This window comes from Xyrauchen texanus, chromosome 18 (genome assembly GCF_025860055.1).
Source record: "Xyrauchen texanus isolate HMW12.3.18 chromosome 18, RBS_HiC_50CHRs, whole genome shotgun sequence".
Lineage (NCBI taxonomy): Eukaryota > Metazoa > Chordata > Actinopteri > Cypriniformes > Catostomidae > Xyrauchen > Xyrauchen texanus.
This window is the reverse complement of record NC_068293.1, coordinates 36,717,172-36,737,545: the sequence shown is the minus strand read 5'-3', so window position 1 is coordinate 36,737,545 and position 20,374 is coordinate 36,717,172. Positions and strand designations below refer to the sequence as shown.

The 20,374-nt window shown below is 36.9% G+C and overlaps 1 protein-coding gene across 1 annotated transcript in view; it reads right to left on the bottom strand.

The window, feature by feature from the left end:
- The window catches only part of LOC127658839 (striated muscle preferentially expressed protein kinase-like), a 102,109-nt gene extending 82,109 nt beyond the window's left edge, over positions 1-20,000 (bottom strand). Inside the window, exon 1 of the mRNA XM_052148370.1 lies at positions 18,839-20,000. Within this exon, the coding sequence (XP_052004330.1) occupies positions 18,839-19,265 (427 nt within the window). The 5' untranslated portion in view covers positions 19,266-20,000. The remainder of the gene's footprint in view (positions 1-18,838) is intronic.
- Positions 20,001-20,374: the final 374 nt, after the last annotated feature.

Below are 20,374 nucleotides of genomic sequence, written 5' to 3'. Positions count from 1 at the left end.
AAATTAAAATATTTTGATGGAGATAAGATGCGTTTGTCAATATAATGCAAGTCAATGGGGTCCAACACTTCTTAGCTCCATAACGGAAGTAAAGGCAGCATAAAGGTAATACATAAAACTAATGTAGATTAATCCATGTCTTTTAAGTAATATGATCGATTTTGGGTAAGTAAATTCTTTTTCATTATAAATATAGACATCTACGGTCTCCTTGGTATGATCATGATTTGAAGCAGGATTACACTTCTTCATGGTTGGCTCATGCACTGTGCACGTACAAGCGCTGTACACAAGCTCTGTGCATGCATCAAGCATGAGAAAAGGTTACATTTTGGTCTGTTTCTCACCCAAAACCGATTGTATTGCTCCAAAAAAAATGTCATGAGGATAACTTTTACGATGCCTTTACATCCTTTTTAAAAGTTGCATAACACTTTTAAACCCCTTTCACTTACATTGTATGGACAAACAGTCTTCATATATCATTCAATAATTTGTGTTTCACATACGTTATTGAGGGGGAGAAAATAAATGAAAATTTTTTAACTACTCCTTTAATTTGTATAGTTAACCATGCTGTGGAATTCTGCTCTTTAGTTTAATTGTGGGTACTGTAGCATTCTATTGCACTTGCAATTTCAATTCTAACATTCCAAATTGACCACCAGCCTAACATCTGAGAGACCGTTGCCAAAACTGCCAAGCATCTTTTTACACTTTTAGATGCTGTTGTAATTGAAATTACCTGAGGATTTGTTGCACTCCTGCAAAGAAAATTATGCTTCATCCCCCCTAATGTTATAAGAGCAACTGTCACTGAAGTTCTGTAACCTTTTCTACTCACTCTAAAGCATTTACAAGCACTATCCCACTTGGAACGAAGTAAATACAAAACACCCTGCAGATGCAGCACTAAGTCAGCAACAAAAAGCCATTGAGCAACAATGCAGTCACACACTGCAGATGCACTCAGCGTTCTGTGCTCAGAGTTGGGCTGTTAAGAGCATTATGGTAAGTATCTGTGGCTGCTGATAACAGTCTTCTCCCTTTGGAATCATTTTAGCTTTACAGAGTGTTTTAAGAAACAAAGCAAGACAATAGTTATTCTCATTGGTGTTTAGGTGGTGCCAACTGCCGTACAATTGCTTCAGAGGTATGGAAATCACTAAACAGATAGCATCAAGCAATAAACAGATAACGTGGCTATAGCTTGTGTTGTACTGTAGGTTCATATGGATAATGAAAACTATGTAAAGACATCATATAAAAGAGAAAGTGGATAACCAGTATGTATTTACATTTATGCTTCTATCCAATGCAACAGTGCATTTAAGCAATATGTTTTTATCAGTGTGCATTCCCAGGAAATTGAACCCATGACCCTGCTGCTGTTGCTTGTGCCAGACCACAGTTGAGCTTACATGATTTATTGAATTGCAATCTATGAGGTTGGGAATGGAATGGAATTTTAACACCAGTTATGAATTACAAACTGCATGACTGCATTTAAAGTATCAATCTTTGAAATAAGTAATCAACCTTATTTCATTAAATTACATAGTTGACAACTGTCCTTGACACTTGATATCTCTATTTGGCTACTTTGAACGCCTATTCTGTTTCCCTTTAAAGAATAGTTCATCCAAAAATGAATATTCTCTCATCATTTACTCACCCTCATGCCATCCAACATGTGTATGACTTTCTTTCTTCTGCTGAACACAAATTAAGATTTTTTAGAAGAATAGCTCTGTAGGTCCATACAATGCAAGCAAATGGGTGCCAAATATTTTAAGCTCCAAAGAAAATCACATAAATCAGCAGAAAGGTAATCCACATGACTCTAAGTGATATGATAGGTGTGGGTGAGAAACAGATCAATATTTAAGTCATTGTTTTACTATAAATTGTACTCTCTGCTCAGTCAATCTCCTCTTTAACTTTGACATTCTTCTTGTGTTTTTGGTGATTCACATTCTTCATGCAGATTGCCCCCTACTGGGCAGGGAGAAGAATTTCTAGTAAAAAGACATAAACATTGATCGTTTTCTCACCCACACCTATCATATCATTTCTGAAGACATGGATTTAACCACTGGATTTGTATGGGCTACTTTTATGATGCATTTGATGCCTTAAGTGCTTTTTGGAGTGTACAATTGTTTGGCAACCATTCACTTGGATTGTATGGACCTACAGACATGAAATATTCTTCTAAAAATAATAATTTGTGTTCTGAAGAAAGAAAGAAAATCATACAAATCTGGGATGGCATGAGGGTGAGTGAATGAGAGAATTAAAATTTTTGGGCAATCTATTCCTTTAATGTACCAACGATTGTTGCTTATTTTTTCATAAGTGAGGTACTAGTCAAAATAATTAATGGTAAATCAACAATATGACAAAAATGCTGTCAATTTAGCTTAACCTGTATTGAACCTGCAACATGTCTTTTAAACTGAGAGACAGAATGCTGACACACAGTAGTCAGAAAGTTATAAGGAGAAATGTAAAACATCTAGAAATGGTCCCCCTGGTCTTCCTTATGCCCAGAACAAAAGTGAGTTTGATCCCCTAGGTTACTGAGTCACCTATCTTAGACTGGCAAGGTTATGATTACAAGTGCTAGGGTGGGTGTATGCAGTACTTGATCATTACGGTCTTAAATTAGGAATCACCTCACACTCAGTGTCAGTCTCGTTCGTGTCCACGTCTACATACACACACAGCATGGGTGTTTATCCACACTTTGAAAGGCAGAAACAACTGCAGCTTGGAAAGGGGAAGTCCCCATCTCGGTGACCATCCTTTAACTGAATAAACAAACACACACAACAGACATGATCAAACTAATAAATTATAAATGGCAGCCAGTCTGCTAAAAAGTGCTTTATGAAGATGCCGCAATGAGGCACACTAGTGTGGACATCTCCTTCTAATTTACTAGTTTGGCTATTGCAGGTACACCTATTAACAAGAGCATAAAATCAAGGATACAGCCATGCAATATTCATATAAAAAGATTTTTAGTGGAGTGGGCAGGGCCATTTTCTGTTCCAGCATGACAATGCCCCTGGTGTGTGGACAAAGTGAGGTTCACAAAGCAATGGTTTACTGGTGTGGAAGAACTTAACTGGCCTGAACAAAGCCCAGACATGAACCCCATTGAACACTTTTGGGATGATCATCCAACATCAATGACTGACCTCGCTGACCTGATGATCTTGTGTCGGAATGGGGTTAAGTCCCTGCAGACATATGGGTTAGGAGTTTGGGTGTCCACATACTTTTGACCATTCATACAAATCATATTGTCATATTATCATACTAGACAGGGAGTGAATTATACATTGACTCCCAGGGGGTCTCCCTATTAAATTATATAAAAAATTTAAAAAATCAGGGAAACAGAACGATTTCTTCATATCAGGGCATTCGACATGTGCACATCCTTTAAAAAGTACATACCCCTGCCCCTGTGTTTAGCACCATACATCTGCACTGCTGGCATGAATAAAGGATGAGGTAGGTGGCCCGTTTGCCTAATCAATCAACATGTAGTTCACGGTCACAGCAGAATGATATAAAGTGAATAAAACCATAGTGCCTCAAATGAGATTCCTAAGAACTGCTAGGTGTCTTTGCAATAAATACAGATTTAATTTGACTTTATTAAATTAATTTTAGATTAAAGCATTCCTTTATATGATATATGTACCACTAACTGTACAAGGGGTTTGGATATCAATACAGAACCACCGTAATGGATTATTTTATATATTCTGCTCATGAGCTGTTAATTCAATTAGTTTAAGTCTCACAGCAAATCAATTAATCTCATGGATTGGGGCACATGTAATTGCCCAAGCCTCGAGAGTGTAGCATCATGGGAAAGCACTCTGTGTGAATCCATGTCATTTTAAAGCTATGCTAATTAGCCACATTTAATAGGAAACAGAGGGAGTGCCATGAGTGGAATCTGACTTGTGGGAATACAAATGGAATGGAAAAATCAACATTCTTTCCACTCTACAATCCTGTTTACAAAACAGATAGCTCAGACACTCACATCCGATTGGACGAGATACCTTTGAAGCAATGTAAGATGTCAATAAATGCACATCTATGACCACACATTTTATATTAATACACCAAGTACAGCTCTATTATAAAGTCACTTAAATAGCACTGCATTTATTTTGTTTGATTGTAATGACGAAAAACTAATTTGAACTCACAATTTTCATGTTTTTCTTGAGAAGAAATATTTTATCAACACTCAAGTCATTTATATTTGTATAGCACTTTCACAATACACAAGCAGCTTTATAGAAAATCATGCCTTAAATTCTTAAAGCCCCCAGAGAGCAGTGGTGCAGTCCTACCAAAAAAAGTGGTTTACTATTGCCCAGTCCTCGTTCGTCGGACTGGAGGGGTTGGGGTGTAACTTTACTGTTACTGTAGACTGCGTAAGCTGCGTATAGCCCAGATTGTTTATTGTGATTCTTTATTGCATATGTTTAGTGTCACGCTCAGTGTTGTCTGAGAGAGGTGCAATTTTGCTGTACGACCGTACAAACAATGGTTTAAACAAGTTTACAGCTCAAATAATAAACACGTTTTAAGAGAAGAAATAATGTAAGTGATTTTATTAAATTATAAGCTTCACATTTCAAGTTGTGCCCAAGATCACCCCTTACCCTGGTAAAATCACTGTAGCGATTGACCTCTCATTGCTTTGGTTGACATGAACAGATTTGAAAAACATTATTAAGGTAAAATAATTTTTGGTCAAAATAACTAAGTTTCTATTATTAAGAAATGTGAACGTTCCAGTAACACATTTGCAAAAACAATGTGTCATAAACTATTCTCTCATCGCTGCAATATTGTTTAATTAATTAACACATGCTGCCTCTGAAAATGCTAAATGTGAGCTCAGAAAACGCAAATAAAAAAATTGCCCTGTTTTTGGGCAGGTGAGGCAATTGTAGGCAACCTCTCGTAGATAACCTCCACAGCTCCCAAGGCAATGAGGAGATTGTGGGATGCACAATAATCTGAGCGATATAGTGTGAGACTACTCAGGAATTCCATTCCCCAATAGCGAGGTCTCTGAGCAACAGGTGAAGACTCTTATAGCAGCCAGTGACGTGTGTCTATGCATATGTTGGTCGGCAGCTTCCCCACAATGATTCATAGGTCTATTTCAGCCTATTTCTTTTAAGTGTACATATTTTTACAGTTGGCAATAGTAAAATAGTACAGTTGTCCAGAACAAAAAGATGTGCAATGCATAAAAGAAAGCCGTTATGTAAAGGCCAGGATAGGCAATAAAGTGATAAAGTAACTTATTGCTTAAAGGTGCAACAAGGAATTTCTTTGGATATCCATGCATAAAATATCAATACTACCCAATATAGGTCACAGCCTGAGAAATCACACTGTATATGTGACTAGCCCTAGGCTCTGTAAATAGACAAAAATGTTGGGGACGGATCGGCCTGTGCTTTTTTATTAAGTCAGAAAACAGTAGCTAATCAGATGACTTGATTTGCCAGAACAACAAGAGGGTATGGGTTTCAATAAAAGAATGTGGTCTAATTAAATGGCTAAAAATCACAAATTAAAGCACCTTAATTTAAAAAAGGTATTACCCGGTATCTCTGAATATCTATTTAAGTGATACATGTCAGGTAGTATGGGCATTTACTGTTTGATATTCCATAAAAAAAACACATGTATTAGAAATACCAGTGTATATATTGTTTTACACAGAGAGAGACAGAGAGAAAATGCAAACATGGCTCAGTCCAAACCAAACCAAATGTGACGTCACCCTTAATAATCCTCAAATCTATATATTTTTTTTTACATTAGAAATACTTTGAAAAAGGTGCCATTGTAAAAACATAGGTGTAGACTGAAAAACTGTACAATGCGAGCAAGAGTTGAAAAGGTCTTAAATGGATGTGCCGGGTTGTTTCTCTGTTTAGTTGTACCCCAAAGCCCTTTCTCACTCTGTGAAAGGCTGGTGAGTCAGGCACTTTAATTCTAAGGCACTCAACACTAGCAAACCTACTGCAGTTTCAAAAGATTAGGTAAGCCATTTGCAGCGTTTTCATACAATAGTCAAAATTCAAATTTATTACACAGAAAGTCCATGAACAAAACTGGATGAGTATGTTGTCTTTTATCATGCCATAAGAGGTTGTGCCACCTCCGCTACACAACAAGCCAGGATGAAATGAGAAAAGATAGACATGTTTAATGGATTTATTTAGATCAAATACAACAGGTCAGTGTTAGTGGCTGGACACAGGGAGTTCATTTTAAGGTGTCAGTGCAAGAAGGGTCAATGTAACTCTAACAACCCATATAAATGTGAAAAGTAAAATCATTGCCACCTCACATGATGTTGTAACAAAGCTCAGCAGGCAATGACAGGCAGACGAAGATGAAGTGCGAAACCCAAGTGCAGTTTATTTCCAATCATGATAATTAACTAACCTAACTATAAATGTGACAAAACAAAGCATAAACATGAATGACTTGACTTGACTTGACTTGACTTGGAAACAACATTACATTAACAATACCTGACAAAAAACAATGGCAAACATGAGGGCTTAAATACAAGGACATGGGTAACAGGTAAACAAGACAACCAATCACAAGACTAAACTATAAACAAGATAACAAGACTAAATTAACTTAAACCAATGAAAAGGCAAGACTAATAACAAATCAAACAATGAACCAATGAAAACAAGACACATGAACAGGGGAAACGCATGACAAGATCGAATGAGGGAACAGGAATTCACAAGACATGACACCACATGACATGACAGGAACTAAACTTTAAAATAAAAGACATGAAAACAAGAACAAAACACATAAACGTGACAGATGTGGGCATGTTTTTTTAAAGCTTTTGATGAAACGGTCTTGTGTAGTCTCTGGCATGCTAACCATCTGATGCATACAGTGCACAAAATTGGAAAACGCTTTCTCAAATTAATAAATCCTAATCCGATTGGCTGGTTTGATGGAACTTCCAGGAGTAAAAGCACACAGGACATTTGATCAGTTTATCAATTTTTATCTCGCCGCGATACAAAGTCGTGTTCACAAGGTTCTGGGTTGATACGACAAGCACTTTTGAGGGTGAAATGAATCACTGGATTTGCCAAAGTTTGCCAGTTTAGTAACATCAAATCTTTTCATTTGAGGCACATAGTAGAGAGTAACCACTACGCTTATATTCTGTTTTGTTTTCCTGGTAATATATCTGAAACAGTCTGTAGTGAGGTTTTCTGTGCTGTACTTAGATAGATAGGGCATTATTTTGATTTATATTACGGTGCATAACATATCCACACCTATGCAACACGCATTGACAAATCTGACTGTGATTGATCACTTTACATTTTCTGAGGCTTAGACTAAAGATGCAACCACCACACAGAATGACAAATTGGATTTAGCAAAACATTAACTTTATTTATTGTAAAGCATAAATGGCAACGAATAGCTTCAGTGGTACCGCGTGTAAAAAGTGCAACACCAGTGGTTTGCTAAAACCACCAACTCGCTTAAGGCCAATGAGAACCTAAGCACTAGCTAAACAAGATGCTTTTAAGAAAATTAAATCCAGTGTATCATCGTTAAGTGTTAATGTAAAGGCAGTCAAAAGAAAAGATAACTGTCTTAAAGTGCAGAGGAAATGGGCTTCCTAGCGATGCAGAACGCCACCAATAGCAGATTGGAAAAGCAATAATGTTTCACTACATTCCTGAGGGCAGTTTCAGCTCATCAGAATCACCATACAAAGGAACGTTTGGGGGAAAGAATAAATGCATGTTAACTTGTTTATTACAATGCACTGAATTAGTATTTAGCATTGAATAGTAAAGCTGGTGATAGGCCAAAAATTTAAGAGTGAAGGAGGCACAGCTGTGTGCATTGTTAGAGCATGTGACAAAATGTACCTCACTGTATGTGTGTGTGTGTGTGTGTGTGTGTGTTTTTGTTTGACTTTAGTTGTGTGCAGACGGCTCTTTGTATAAAGCCAACTAGCGAGCACTGTTATTACTTCCTCCCATCATCCTCTTTGCAAATGATAAAATGTCATCTCCCACAAAAGAACAGAAAAATTTTCAAAAGCTCTAGTCTTTTGCCATGAGTCATACAGTATGTTGTCATAAAAAACTAATAACTGTCACTTTGCAAGGGTCCATTAACAAAACAAATATACAAAAGACCTGAAAAAATGACTGGGGATTATAAACTCTGTCTTATCACAGATGTAAATGAGTGGATTTATGTACACAACAACACTGCTAACATTAAAAAAAACGCAGGCACACATGCTCACATCGAATTAGCTACCAGAATGCAGGTAAAGGTATGTAGAACAAAATCGTTGGTCGCATATTTTGGTTAAGCCCTTTTGTTACACAGTCCACTAAGTGTTTGTGTGCACAGTTCAGTTTGTAGGGCAATGGAAAGTTGCACATAGCAATAATTGCAATGAAAGGCGTTGTGTGTGGACTGAAGCCAAAATCCAAATCTTACTGCTGAACATTTGACCCTAATACAAAATGGTTTCCCAAATGCAAACGTAAATTTTTTTTTATAATATTTCCCTTGCATCTAGCCATGCAAAATATTAATGAATTACAGCAAGTTAAAGGTGCACTCAGTAATTCACTCAGTCATCTTGGAATTACTGACACTTTGGGGCCTGGATACAGCATAATTCAAATGCAAAAGGCACCATTGTAGAAATGTACTATTCACAGTCAGCCATGATTAATTTATTCTATGAGTGAAACTGTCCAATAACAGGGTGGTTACTGTTGGATTATACATGCAGAAGAATTGAAACAACATGATTTTAATCTAGGATTTACCCAATCTTAATCCTGGAATTCCACAACATCATAAATGGAAAGACATCGGTGTCAGTATGTCTCACATCTGGCCAATAAAACTAACAAAGAGACTTAGATCCCATATGACTTGAAAACTTATCTGCAAAGAGGCCCTAAATTCAAAGGTCAAAGCAATAAAAGACAGAACACACACTCTTGGAGTTCCGAGAGACTCTGGACACACAAGATTCTGTCCTCTGATATAAACCAGTTTGCTACACTTAGACTCATCAGATCACGTGACTTAGTGATCATTGTTCAGCAAACAGCATCCTAAAAAGGACATTCCTTAATCCAGAAACATCTTGAATGATTTAACCTTCTAAAATGTACAGAATGCACTTAAAGCCACGATTTATACAATACCTAGGCTTGCTAGGTAATTCTGACTATTGCTTTGAACTGTGGTAATTTGTATAACTGACATATTAAAGATTATAGCCTGATGTACCTCTTTAAAATGTGTGTAATGTTTTATTCATGTTGTATAACCAATTAATTAACCAGTATGATTGTAACCAGGGATTTTCATGTTTTGTTACCTACACGTACAATAGAGAATACAAAAGAATGTCAAATTTAGTATGCAAATGCTCGCTTGGTTAAATAGAGGAAGCGGATGACAACAAATATCATGCCTCTTGTACCACTCAAGATATAAAAGTGTTTAAATATGCACTATTTTTGAGCAGAAGATCTGTAAGAAACAAAGAACCATAAATCAACTGTCAGAAAAGACAGCCCAGTTGTCCATGTGACTCTGAAAAGTCACTTCTGATTGGCGCAGGACACCTTTGGGGATGCTGCCAATTTCAGTTCAAATGTTTACAAACAGGAAGAACACGCTCTCTTCGGTCATCTTCTTCTGTCGTCATCTCTCGTCTGGTCACTCCTGCTCTGCTGACTGCTCAGACTTCACTCTGACTCTTCCCTCGTGGTCTTCTCTGGATCTCATCGGAACCAGATCCATGCCATGTGAGTCCAAGGAAGCCTCTCAATCTCTATGGTTCAGAGATGGCCTCGCTTCAAAGCCAACCTCATCATTCATACAGACAATAACTCCGATCTTACAGAGGTCCAAAACATCGACCGAACGAACTTTCGACCAAGAGCCAAGAACCAAGCAACAAAAAAACGCAAGGAAACACCACAACATGCAAGTACATCTCCAATATTGTGCTCAAAATGCTGGTGTATTTGTTAAATACTTTGGATAATCTGATCAATGTAGACTCAAATAAGGTTAAATGGTTCTTAAGGCATTGTCAACAGACTAAAATAAAGTTCATTTTCACTGTATTGATAATTTATTTCACATTATGTCACTCTTCTCACCAACCTGTCTTATGTATGTATGTGTTAGATTAGATTTATGTTTAGAATAGCAATAAAGTTTGTCTGTATTCAAAGATGAATGACTGTGGCATATTCTGATAAATAATCTCATTCCTGTTTCTAAAAGATTTTGCTTCAAAGCTGTACCTAAATATGTGTGATATTATTTTCAATAAACCATGAGAATATTATCACTCCAATAAGTGAATTAATCCTAATTCACTTATTAAAGCTAATTCCTTACAGTAGAATTGTGAGTGAATACAACAAGGCGTTGTATTATGATTTTAATGGTGGAGAATTTATTCAGACAAAGAAAACTAGTTATTTGTCATTTATCTCATTTATAATGGTTGTCGAACGTGACTAATTCCATTATACATTTCATTACCTAATAATGTACAATAATGACAGTTTAATTTAGTTCATAGCTCACATCTTTCAAGATCCTAAATTCCCTTCTAAATTTAGCATACCAAATACCCTTACATATAAAGGTGTGAGAATGAGGGCACGTTATTGGTTCCCTTCTAAATTCATCAGTACCAAATATCCTACATTACTGAGATTAGGTGAGTAGTATTTGACTGGTCATGTGATCCTAACATGGCAGCCCCCATGAAGGGACCCTCTCTATGTAGACTAAAACAACATTTATAAAGTTACTGATTTGACTGGAGTCTTCATCTTATGTAAATGCTCTTGATTTATACATATGTTCCAAAATTACAATTCATTTCTTTAGAAGTAAAACTTTTTATAGGAGGAAAAAATTACTGAATGTACCCAAGCAATCTGTCAAATAAACGTATTAGCATACAAGTATTTTTACCTTCAAGATTCCATGAAATCAGACATGTTGTTTTAAGCCCATGCCAATTAGCTACTATTAGGTATTAGTGTAGTCCAACATTTTTACCAGATATACACATTTGAATTGTATATCTTTCTCTACCAGTAAAATGGGCCAAAACATATTGACGACTCATGTTGCTCTATACACACATTTTAGTCCAATCAAATGCTCTCTGGAATAAGAAAGTCCTTCCCCAAAATGCCATCTGCCACTCATAGCAAGTGGCAAAAATTAGCTTTTTAAAAAAGGACAAGCCATTTGATATGTCCCACCCAAACTTCCGGTTTCAAAAGAATATATATCAGAAAGTTTAGAAAACTGCATTTGTCAAATGATTACATAGGCTCTAAAAGCAAACGACCTCTTGAAAACACAACTATAAAGAAATCTAGTCTTAAAATAAAATAAAAAGTTGCAAAGATGGCACTAATCAGAAAATTTCCTGAAAACATCCAACAAGGAGTAAGTACATCTGTAGGTATAGGTGTTTCTCCACACATTCAGATATACTTTACTCTCTGTGCATCATTTCTCATTACTTCCACCCCAACAGATTGAAACATCCATATCAGAAACAGTACTGTGCAATGTACAGAGCAATTAAAGGTGAAACATTCCCTGAAGAGACAGACATATCAGGCACTTTCACAAGATAAAATCAGCTGTAACGGTTCGCTCAGGATGAAAATACGCACCCTTGTTTTGAGAGTCAAAAAAGTAAATATACATTGCAGTGGTATGTTTTCTGACTTAAGTCTAATGTTCAAAATCTACACACCAAATTTACACACCAGAGGCGACATGGTAGACAAATCGCAGACGAAAGTCCCATAGATATTAAAAGTGAGGCAAATTATTGCTGTCAGCACATTATAATCTGTACAGTAGGTGATGCTGATCAACAGTCAATTTTACTCCTGTTCAGTACTGGTCCATTCTCCACCTATCAGGGATGAGAAGTTGACAAGTTTGAAAACAACCATGGAATCAGTGCAAAAGGCAAGATGCAAGTTCTCTAGCCAGTCGATCGAAGAAATAAAATAATTTCTCTACAAGCTGCAGCAGTGATGACAAGAATTTTGTTTATTTGCTCAAAGAGATAGCAAACATTCAAGACATTTTCACAAACAATTCCAGTTCACCAGCAGAACAAGATGGTCTCAGACAGCAGTGAAGTACCAACCTCACTTGTCAATCAAACACTGTGCTAAAACAAGAGTTTTAAACTTTCTTGGTTATGTGCAACTTTAAAAAGGAAGTAAACTTCCCAACTGTAAATTTGAAAAATCACTTACATATACAGTACATGCTCAAGATCTTCACGGATCTACTTTAGTGTATCTGATATCAACATGCAGGAACACATGACAAGCACACACACATCTGAAGCTCAGTTAATAATAGTACTCCACTAAAATAATGGAGAAATCTGCTTGAAATGTTGCACTGGTTTTGGTAACTGCAGCAGCTCCTGACACTTGATTCAAAATTCATATTTTATTGTTCGAGGCATTTCATTGCTGGATGAGGGGGGGAGAAATCAACACTCACCATAAAAAACCTTGCTTTGTCAGCACGCAAATGTTTGCTACGTATGTGAAACGCGATTTCGTGCAGCAATAAAGATTTTGAATAGAAACAATGGATTCATATGGAGCATTTTCACCTTTGGTGTGAAATGGCCTTTGGTCCAATGAGCAGCAACATGATTGTGTTAAGCTATGTTTATTGCAAGACTGAAACCAGGATCAAAATTGTGGAATAAGTGAAACCCTGATTAGTTATAAAGGTGTAACGTTCAGTGCAGCTGAAGTATTAGATAAACTTTGATGTAATCTAGGTTTAAACTTAATCCATATTGGTACAGCCTAGACTAAAACACTTGTTTGCAATGTCTAAATGTGATGGTGACCAGCCAGTGCTATCCTGGTCTCTTGCCTCAGGATCTAAATCAGTAATGATTCCCAGACAGTACGACAACACTATCTCAAAGCAGGATATTTTTACCATTCTTGTAATGATATAGATTATCCGGTAACACTTTACAATAAGGTTCCATTTGTTAACATTAGTTAACAACATTAGTTAACATGAACTAACAATGAACAATACTTTTACAGCATTTACTTTAGATTGGTTAATGGTTCTTACAACATACAGTATACTAATACATTGTTAAAATCAAAAGTTGTATTAGTTAACATTAGTTAACGCACCATGAATTAACATTAACTAACAATGAACAATTGATTAATAAATGCTGTAAAAAAATAATTATATATAAATATATATATATATATATATATATATATATATATATATATATATGTTGGATATATATATTGTACATTGCTTGGTCATGATACCTAATGCATTAACGAATGTTAACAAATAGAACCTTATTGTAAAGTGTTACTGAAAACTGAAATGTAAACTAGGCAAAAACCTCTCCCATTCATTCAAATTGACTCTAATTGAATAATGCCTAGGCAAAACTCTTGCGCTATACTCCTATAAATAGCAGTGATGTCTTCCTGTGTAACTGGAGAGTGAGCCACCTATTCACATCACAAAATTCTGAAGCCTGGCAAATTGCAGAGTTAAATATAACCAGAGGTGTAGAGATGGTCCTTCAGGCCAAGAAGATAGAAGAGACATGGAAATACAGGGAAGTGGAAAGAGGGGCAGAGAAAAGAGTGTAAGATACAGAGAAAGAATAAAGTACAAAAAAGGGATTACAAAGAGTTAAGTAAATAAAACCTAAACTGATTTCAGAAAGATTGGAAGGAAAGTTGATGTAGGACAATAGTGGGTAAGGGAAGATTACAAGGTGACTCCCATAGGCTGCGTTAACAGAAAAATTCGGCCATTCACTAAATTGTAAAAGCATTGACAGATAACTCCAAATACTCTCTATTGTTTAAACAGGTTTTTACAAAAACTAGAAAGAATAGTTTTTTTCACTCTCAGCCAATTGGAGAGAAAAAGCACTTTGTAATACAAAAATTATGCAAAAGTACCTAAAACGCTACTTTACCTTCAGATTGATGATGCACATTGATTGATGATAATTTGTTACTTTTGATATCAGTAATACAATAAGGCCCAAATTAACGTTACAAGCATGTATAACATTTGTTTTAGCTGGGTTGCTTCTTAGCCATTCCTAAGTAAAACGGTCTTGTAAGTGAATTGTTTTAATTATTGAATGTGTTTATATTGGCTTTACAAAGATATCAGATGTATAGTTAGGAGAAGAATGATTTCTGACCAATAAGATTTCACAGTGGGTGGGGCTACCTGAAGCCAAGCGATCAACAAAAAGTCTTGCTACTCATCGCAGTCTCAGCTGATCAGGACAAAAGTTTAGATTTACGTGGTAGTCAAATATTTTATCGATAAGAGAGAGAGTTTCAAACAGCCTTAACACATTGTGCCGGTTCTGTACATGGTATGAAGAAAAGGAAAGGAGAAAAATGCATGGCTTTTAGCTGAGTGACAAGACAGATGTTAACCCCATAAATTGTCCAAAGGATTGACACATGTGTCCTGACCAACAGACGTCATAGACACGTACCATAGAGCAGTTGTTCTTAACTGTTGGGTTGCAACCCACAAACAGGGAGCTGGTCTGTTCTGATAGGGTCGTTAACAACTGGAAAAACACAATCTTTCATAGTTAGGATAGCAAAATAAATAAACTTAGCAACTTTTTGTTGTTGCTGTCAAAGCCATGCTTCCAAAACTCTATGGAATTTGGTGCCAATTCATTACTTGTAAAATGAGTAATAAAATATTTTGCCAAGTGTTTGTTCCATGTGTTGGGTAGCAATAAGACTTCTGCTGTTGTTAATGCATTCACAAAATGTTCAATATTTCAGTCTGTCATGTCAATCATTTGTAGTTCATGGTATTATTAATACATTTCATTTGAATACAATTTTTTGATTTTAAGGAGCTTTTTATTACTTTTGTAGAACAAGAAATTTTAGTACTGCGCTGGGTCGCCACTCGATGCTCAATGTAACAACTAGATCCTGAATCAAAAACAGTTGAGAACTACTGCCCTAGAGCATAATTCAATGCCAGCAGCAACTGAGACCCAAAAGATAATTTGATACTCCAAGCAACCCAAAGTGCAAATTTATAACATGGAATGAAACAAATATATACACCCAATTTGTATTTTAAGAGCATGCTACAAGTAAAGATAAATAAGACATCTAAACTATTTCTGATGGAATGCAAATGAGATCACTAGATACAATGAGATTGATAAAACGCCTGTATGACTGACAGTTTGGCAATCAATGAAAGTGGCAGTAAAATCATGACACCGCTAGTATACATTGCACTGTGTCTATCAAGAACCACAAGAAAACAATTCGAACCACAAGTCAATGCACACAAAAAACATCAGAATCTGGACATGATCACCTTTCATCACCCAACTGTTAAAAAACAATCAATGACTTTGGAACCTCTAAAATAATACACTAAACATTCCTTTCCAACAAGAAAACCATTTTGAAACTATTTTGGTTTTAAATATTCCTACTAGAGCTGTTGCATTAACTTAGTTTACAACCTTTAACATGTTAATTTAATCTTAACTCTTAATTCTTAATCGCAAGTAACGTATTTACCAATTTATCATTTCATTCAGCTACAAGTTCTGAACACTGGTTTGAATAGGGTGAAACATTTTTCCAGGGTCATTACACTGACGAAGACACCACAAACATCAACAGTGATTCAGTGTCAATGATCACGTGACTTAGAAAGGACCTCTTAATCGTATTTGTTTGTACAAAACAAACCCAGATTTATGGAAGCCCATATCCTCCACATGAAAAACATTATTTGTGCTTTGGTAAGTCATAATTATGAGATACTAAGTCATAATTTGAAGATAAAAGTCAAAATGACGACATACTATGTCATAATTTCGAGATATAAGAAAACACTGAATTGGTAAAAATTTGAATTGGTTCTCCAAGCAACGTTCCTTAAGTTCAAGACGAGTCACCATTATTACACAAGTAATCCACATTACGAAAACATACCAATATTATTGCATTTATAACATTTGGGAAGGGGTCATTTTGTAATTAGAACTGGGATTTGATCAACATTGATAATATATATATATCTTACATGAGATTGAGCGCCACACTTCCCAGAATGAAGGCGCAGCGCTCAATTGCATTTACGATATAAATACTTGTGTAATAATGGTGACTCACCTTTTTCTCCCCAATTTGGAATCAATCCAGGTGGCGGAGGACAAATCTCAGTTACCTCCACGTCTGTGACCGTCAATCTGTGCATTTTATCACGTATCATGTTGAACGCTTTACCGTGGAGACCTAGCATGTGTGGAGGCTTCACGCTTTTCTCGGCGGCATCCACACAAAATTCACCACATGCCCCACCGAGAGCGAGAACCACATTATGGCGACCGTGAGGAGGTTAACTCAACGTGACTCTACCCACCCTAGCAACCGGGCCAAATGGTTGCTTAGGAAGCCTTACTGGAGTCACTCAGCACGCCCTGGATTCAAACTTGTGACTCCAGGATAATCTCATAACTATGATTCAGTATGTCATAATTGTGATTTAACGTAGAACAATTTTTTTTTATGTGGCGGAAATGGGCTTCAATAAAGATTGGACCTGTGAAAAGTTGCATTTACATAACTTGCTGGAATGAAGCATAAGTGTTTCCCCAGCTCTGTGTTGTGCTTCTGTCTTAACGGACAATTCGGATAAAGTATAATTTACGAATGAAGTGACAGCACAACAAGAGAAAAAGAGTAAAAGCAAAACAAGAGATTCTCAGCAAGCGCTTTTCATGTGGAGTTCAAAACAGCATGAATCATGTGAATGTGACTTCAAGATTGGTGTAGTAAAGTGGATAGCCATGGTAAATATTGTGGAAGAGATATAATGCCTATTGCGATGCATACTCTAACGTTGGATTTAATCAACCTCCCACTTTGTTTGGAAAATGTAAAAAATAAAAACATATGAAGGAAACAGGTCTAAAGGCCCCCTCGATAAAAGGAGGCACACTGGATTTTATTTTCTCCCAAAACAATCAATTGTAACCACAACCACCACTGTACTTTCCATAAAGAAATAGTTCACACAAATTATTATTCACTTACCCTGATGTATGACTGTCATTCTTCAGTAGAACACAAATTAAGATTTTTAGAAGATAGAGCCCTGTGAGGTCCTTATAATGTATGTAAATACGTGCCAGCACTTTGACGGTCCAAAAGACACGTCAAAGTGCTAACACTCGTGTGCTTGTGAACCTGACAGAGATCTATCTGCTGAAGAAAGACAGTCATACACATCTGGGATGGCATCAGGGTAGGTGAACAATGAGAGAATTGTAATTTTTGGGTGAACTATTTCTATAACACCTTTTTGTCACTATGCACTGCAAAATTTTCCTAAACCATTAGATCTTTGTGTGTAATGTCTAAAAGCAATTTGATCTACTATTTAATATTTTTGTAAAAAATACACCACCACCAGTGGCACATAACTGGTAATCTGGTAATCAGTAGGACGCTGGTTCGAGCCCCACAGCCACCACCATTGTGTCCTTGAGCAAGGCACTTAACTCCAGGTTGCTCCAGGGGGATTGTCCCTGTAATAAGTCCCTGTAATAAGTCCCTGTAATAAGGGCTCTGTAAGTCGCTTTGGATAAAAGTGTCTGCCAAATGCATAAATGTAAATGCAGTTAATGAGAATCCCTAAAATTATCACATATATTTTAAGATAAATTACTTATTTGTCATTTTCAGCTTTGTTGAAGGTGATTAAATAAAAAGATTTTTAATAACCGTCCAATAAGTGATAGGATAGTATTTGGGATAGTAATAGGATAGTAAATGTGAAACACATTTTAGACTGTGAAAGCAAGCATGCTCTATCACACAGGTAATTGGTAAATAACACAATAAACCTCTTGTCTTTCCCATTTCAGCAACAAAGTGCTTATTTAAGACATTCAGAAGAGAAGATGAAGCAACCTGTCTTCAGGAGCAGAAATTTCACAGCTCCACTTTGGGACACAGATCAGCTGCCACCATCATTCTCTGTCAACAAACAGGTCCATGGGGTAACTGCCCTCATGGAAACCCAGCCAAACAAAGCGACTGAAGAAAGAGGGATGTCCGCTTCACCTCATTTTTCATATTGGATTATCCGCCATTATGTGTGACACATCTGAGAGATGTGTTACCCCTTTAGCGAATTATCAATTTTCAAGGAATCATTGTCACTCAGAGGCATTAGTGAGTGAGGATATTTGCTTTTCTCCTTTTCACAAGGCCACAAGCTTAATAATATAGTACATTGTTCTTATTTTAAAGTTCAGAGAAATTCTCTCTAGTGAAAACTCAAAAAGCAAAAAAACGATTGGCACACATAGATGTTTGTCTGTTCTTACCAGCTTATCCAATGTGTGCAAGTGAGCAGAGAATAATCTGATGATTTTGAGTCTCATGTAAACACAGTATTCTTGCATTGTCAGAGGTTTTTAAAAAGCTGATATTTGGTAGTTACTGGCATATTGGTGTACATGTAAAACGCAAACATTTCTACAAGAGTGTAAGTGGTTTGAACAGGCCCTTGACATCTTAAAATGAAGCACTAAAATAATTTAATAACAAATCTTGTTTGTAGTTACCTTCGCCCAAATCCAAAACAGCTAGAACAGCACTGCTTCTGGCCTCTCCAAGATGGTTGGTGGCAATGCAGGTATAGAGGCCGGCATCATTGGGCTTGCAGTCCCTGATCCACAGACCTCCATATTCCTGGTTTTCCATGGTGAGCTGGTCATCATTGTGATACCAGTACAATGAAGGCTGTGGGTCTCCAGCCACGGCCACTTTCAGACGGATATCACAGCCGGTACCTACAACTGCATTCCTCATCTTCCGAATGAATACAGGAGGTGTTGGGATTGGGTAAACAGAACTAGCAGGGTCTGGTACGACATGTTCAGAACTGACTTTTGCTCGTTTTGAAGGTATCCTCGGGCTTGGAGGTGCCATTACTCCTGCTTCTTCATCAACACTCTTCTTGAAGGTCATCTGGACTTCGGCCTTCCTCATGATTCAATGATTCAACTTCTTTAAAGACTGCTGCACTTGAAGTGATTAAAATGTCAACATGTTCTCTTTAATGGACAGTTAATAGTCCACAAAAAATAAAAGAACTTTTCGTGATTTGTTGTTTTGATGTGGTAAACATATTCCAATCATTCCTGCAGATGTCCTCAAATGCAAGACACAGGTTTAGCTATGATCACCTTTTTATTACAATACTGACTATAGAGAAAATTGCCTACCTGCATTAATACAAAACCTCAAAGGCACATTAGAGTCATCAAAATGTGTACTAATTTCCACCCAGGTTTTATGCACCATAGATGTTTCAGAATATGTTTCTCACAACCTTGAGACATCCCATTAGAGAAGCAGAAAACAAAACACTCAATCTTTGGCCAATTAGGCGAATAGAGCCTGTGCATGTACTCCAGCTGAATTATATTTTTAGAGTGAGTCCAAGAGGATCATATTGCATTAGCAGCTACCAGTGTTGCCTTTATGTAGACCTGGCCTCAGCTTTTCACAACCTCAAATTCAAATCCCACAGTCCTTCAGGGTCTCAGGAAAAGATGACCGCTGGGTTCTAAGGTGATTATTCAATTGTAGGGAAATCTACATCTCTGAAGCGGTTCCTCTGTCCCAACGGTGTCCAGACTTCATCCCCTTGCCCTCAAAGTTGAGCTGTGTCACACAAGTTAGCTCCCTCCGTCCACTCTCATGTCTCCCAGGGAGGAGACAGGCAAGGCCCATCAAAGGTCAAATGTTTTGGACAGCCCTGATACTTTAGTCCAGCCCTTTCTCTTCTCCCCTGGCACTCACAGCCAATCACAAGATCTAGAAAGTATGACATGGGGCCTTAAGAGGGAGGGGTTCGAGATAAAGCTCTGATTCATGTGTCAAAGATAGCTGCTGCGTAAGAATGGAAAGCAGGCTTGTTTGAGATGTCAAGTGTCTCTCCTTGAAAGTAGACCAAAGACTGGTTGCACTTAGGGGAGGAAACCAATGAAAAGCTATCAAGTTTACATAAGAGAAATATTGCATTCTTTGTTGCCAGTGAAATGGATGCATTGGAAGTACTGCAACATTTACAAAAAGATTGATTTGATCAAGAA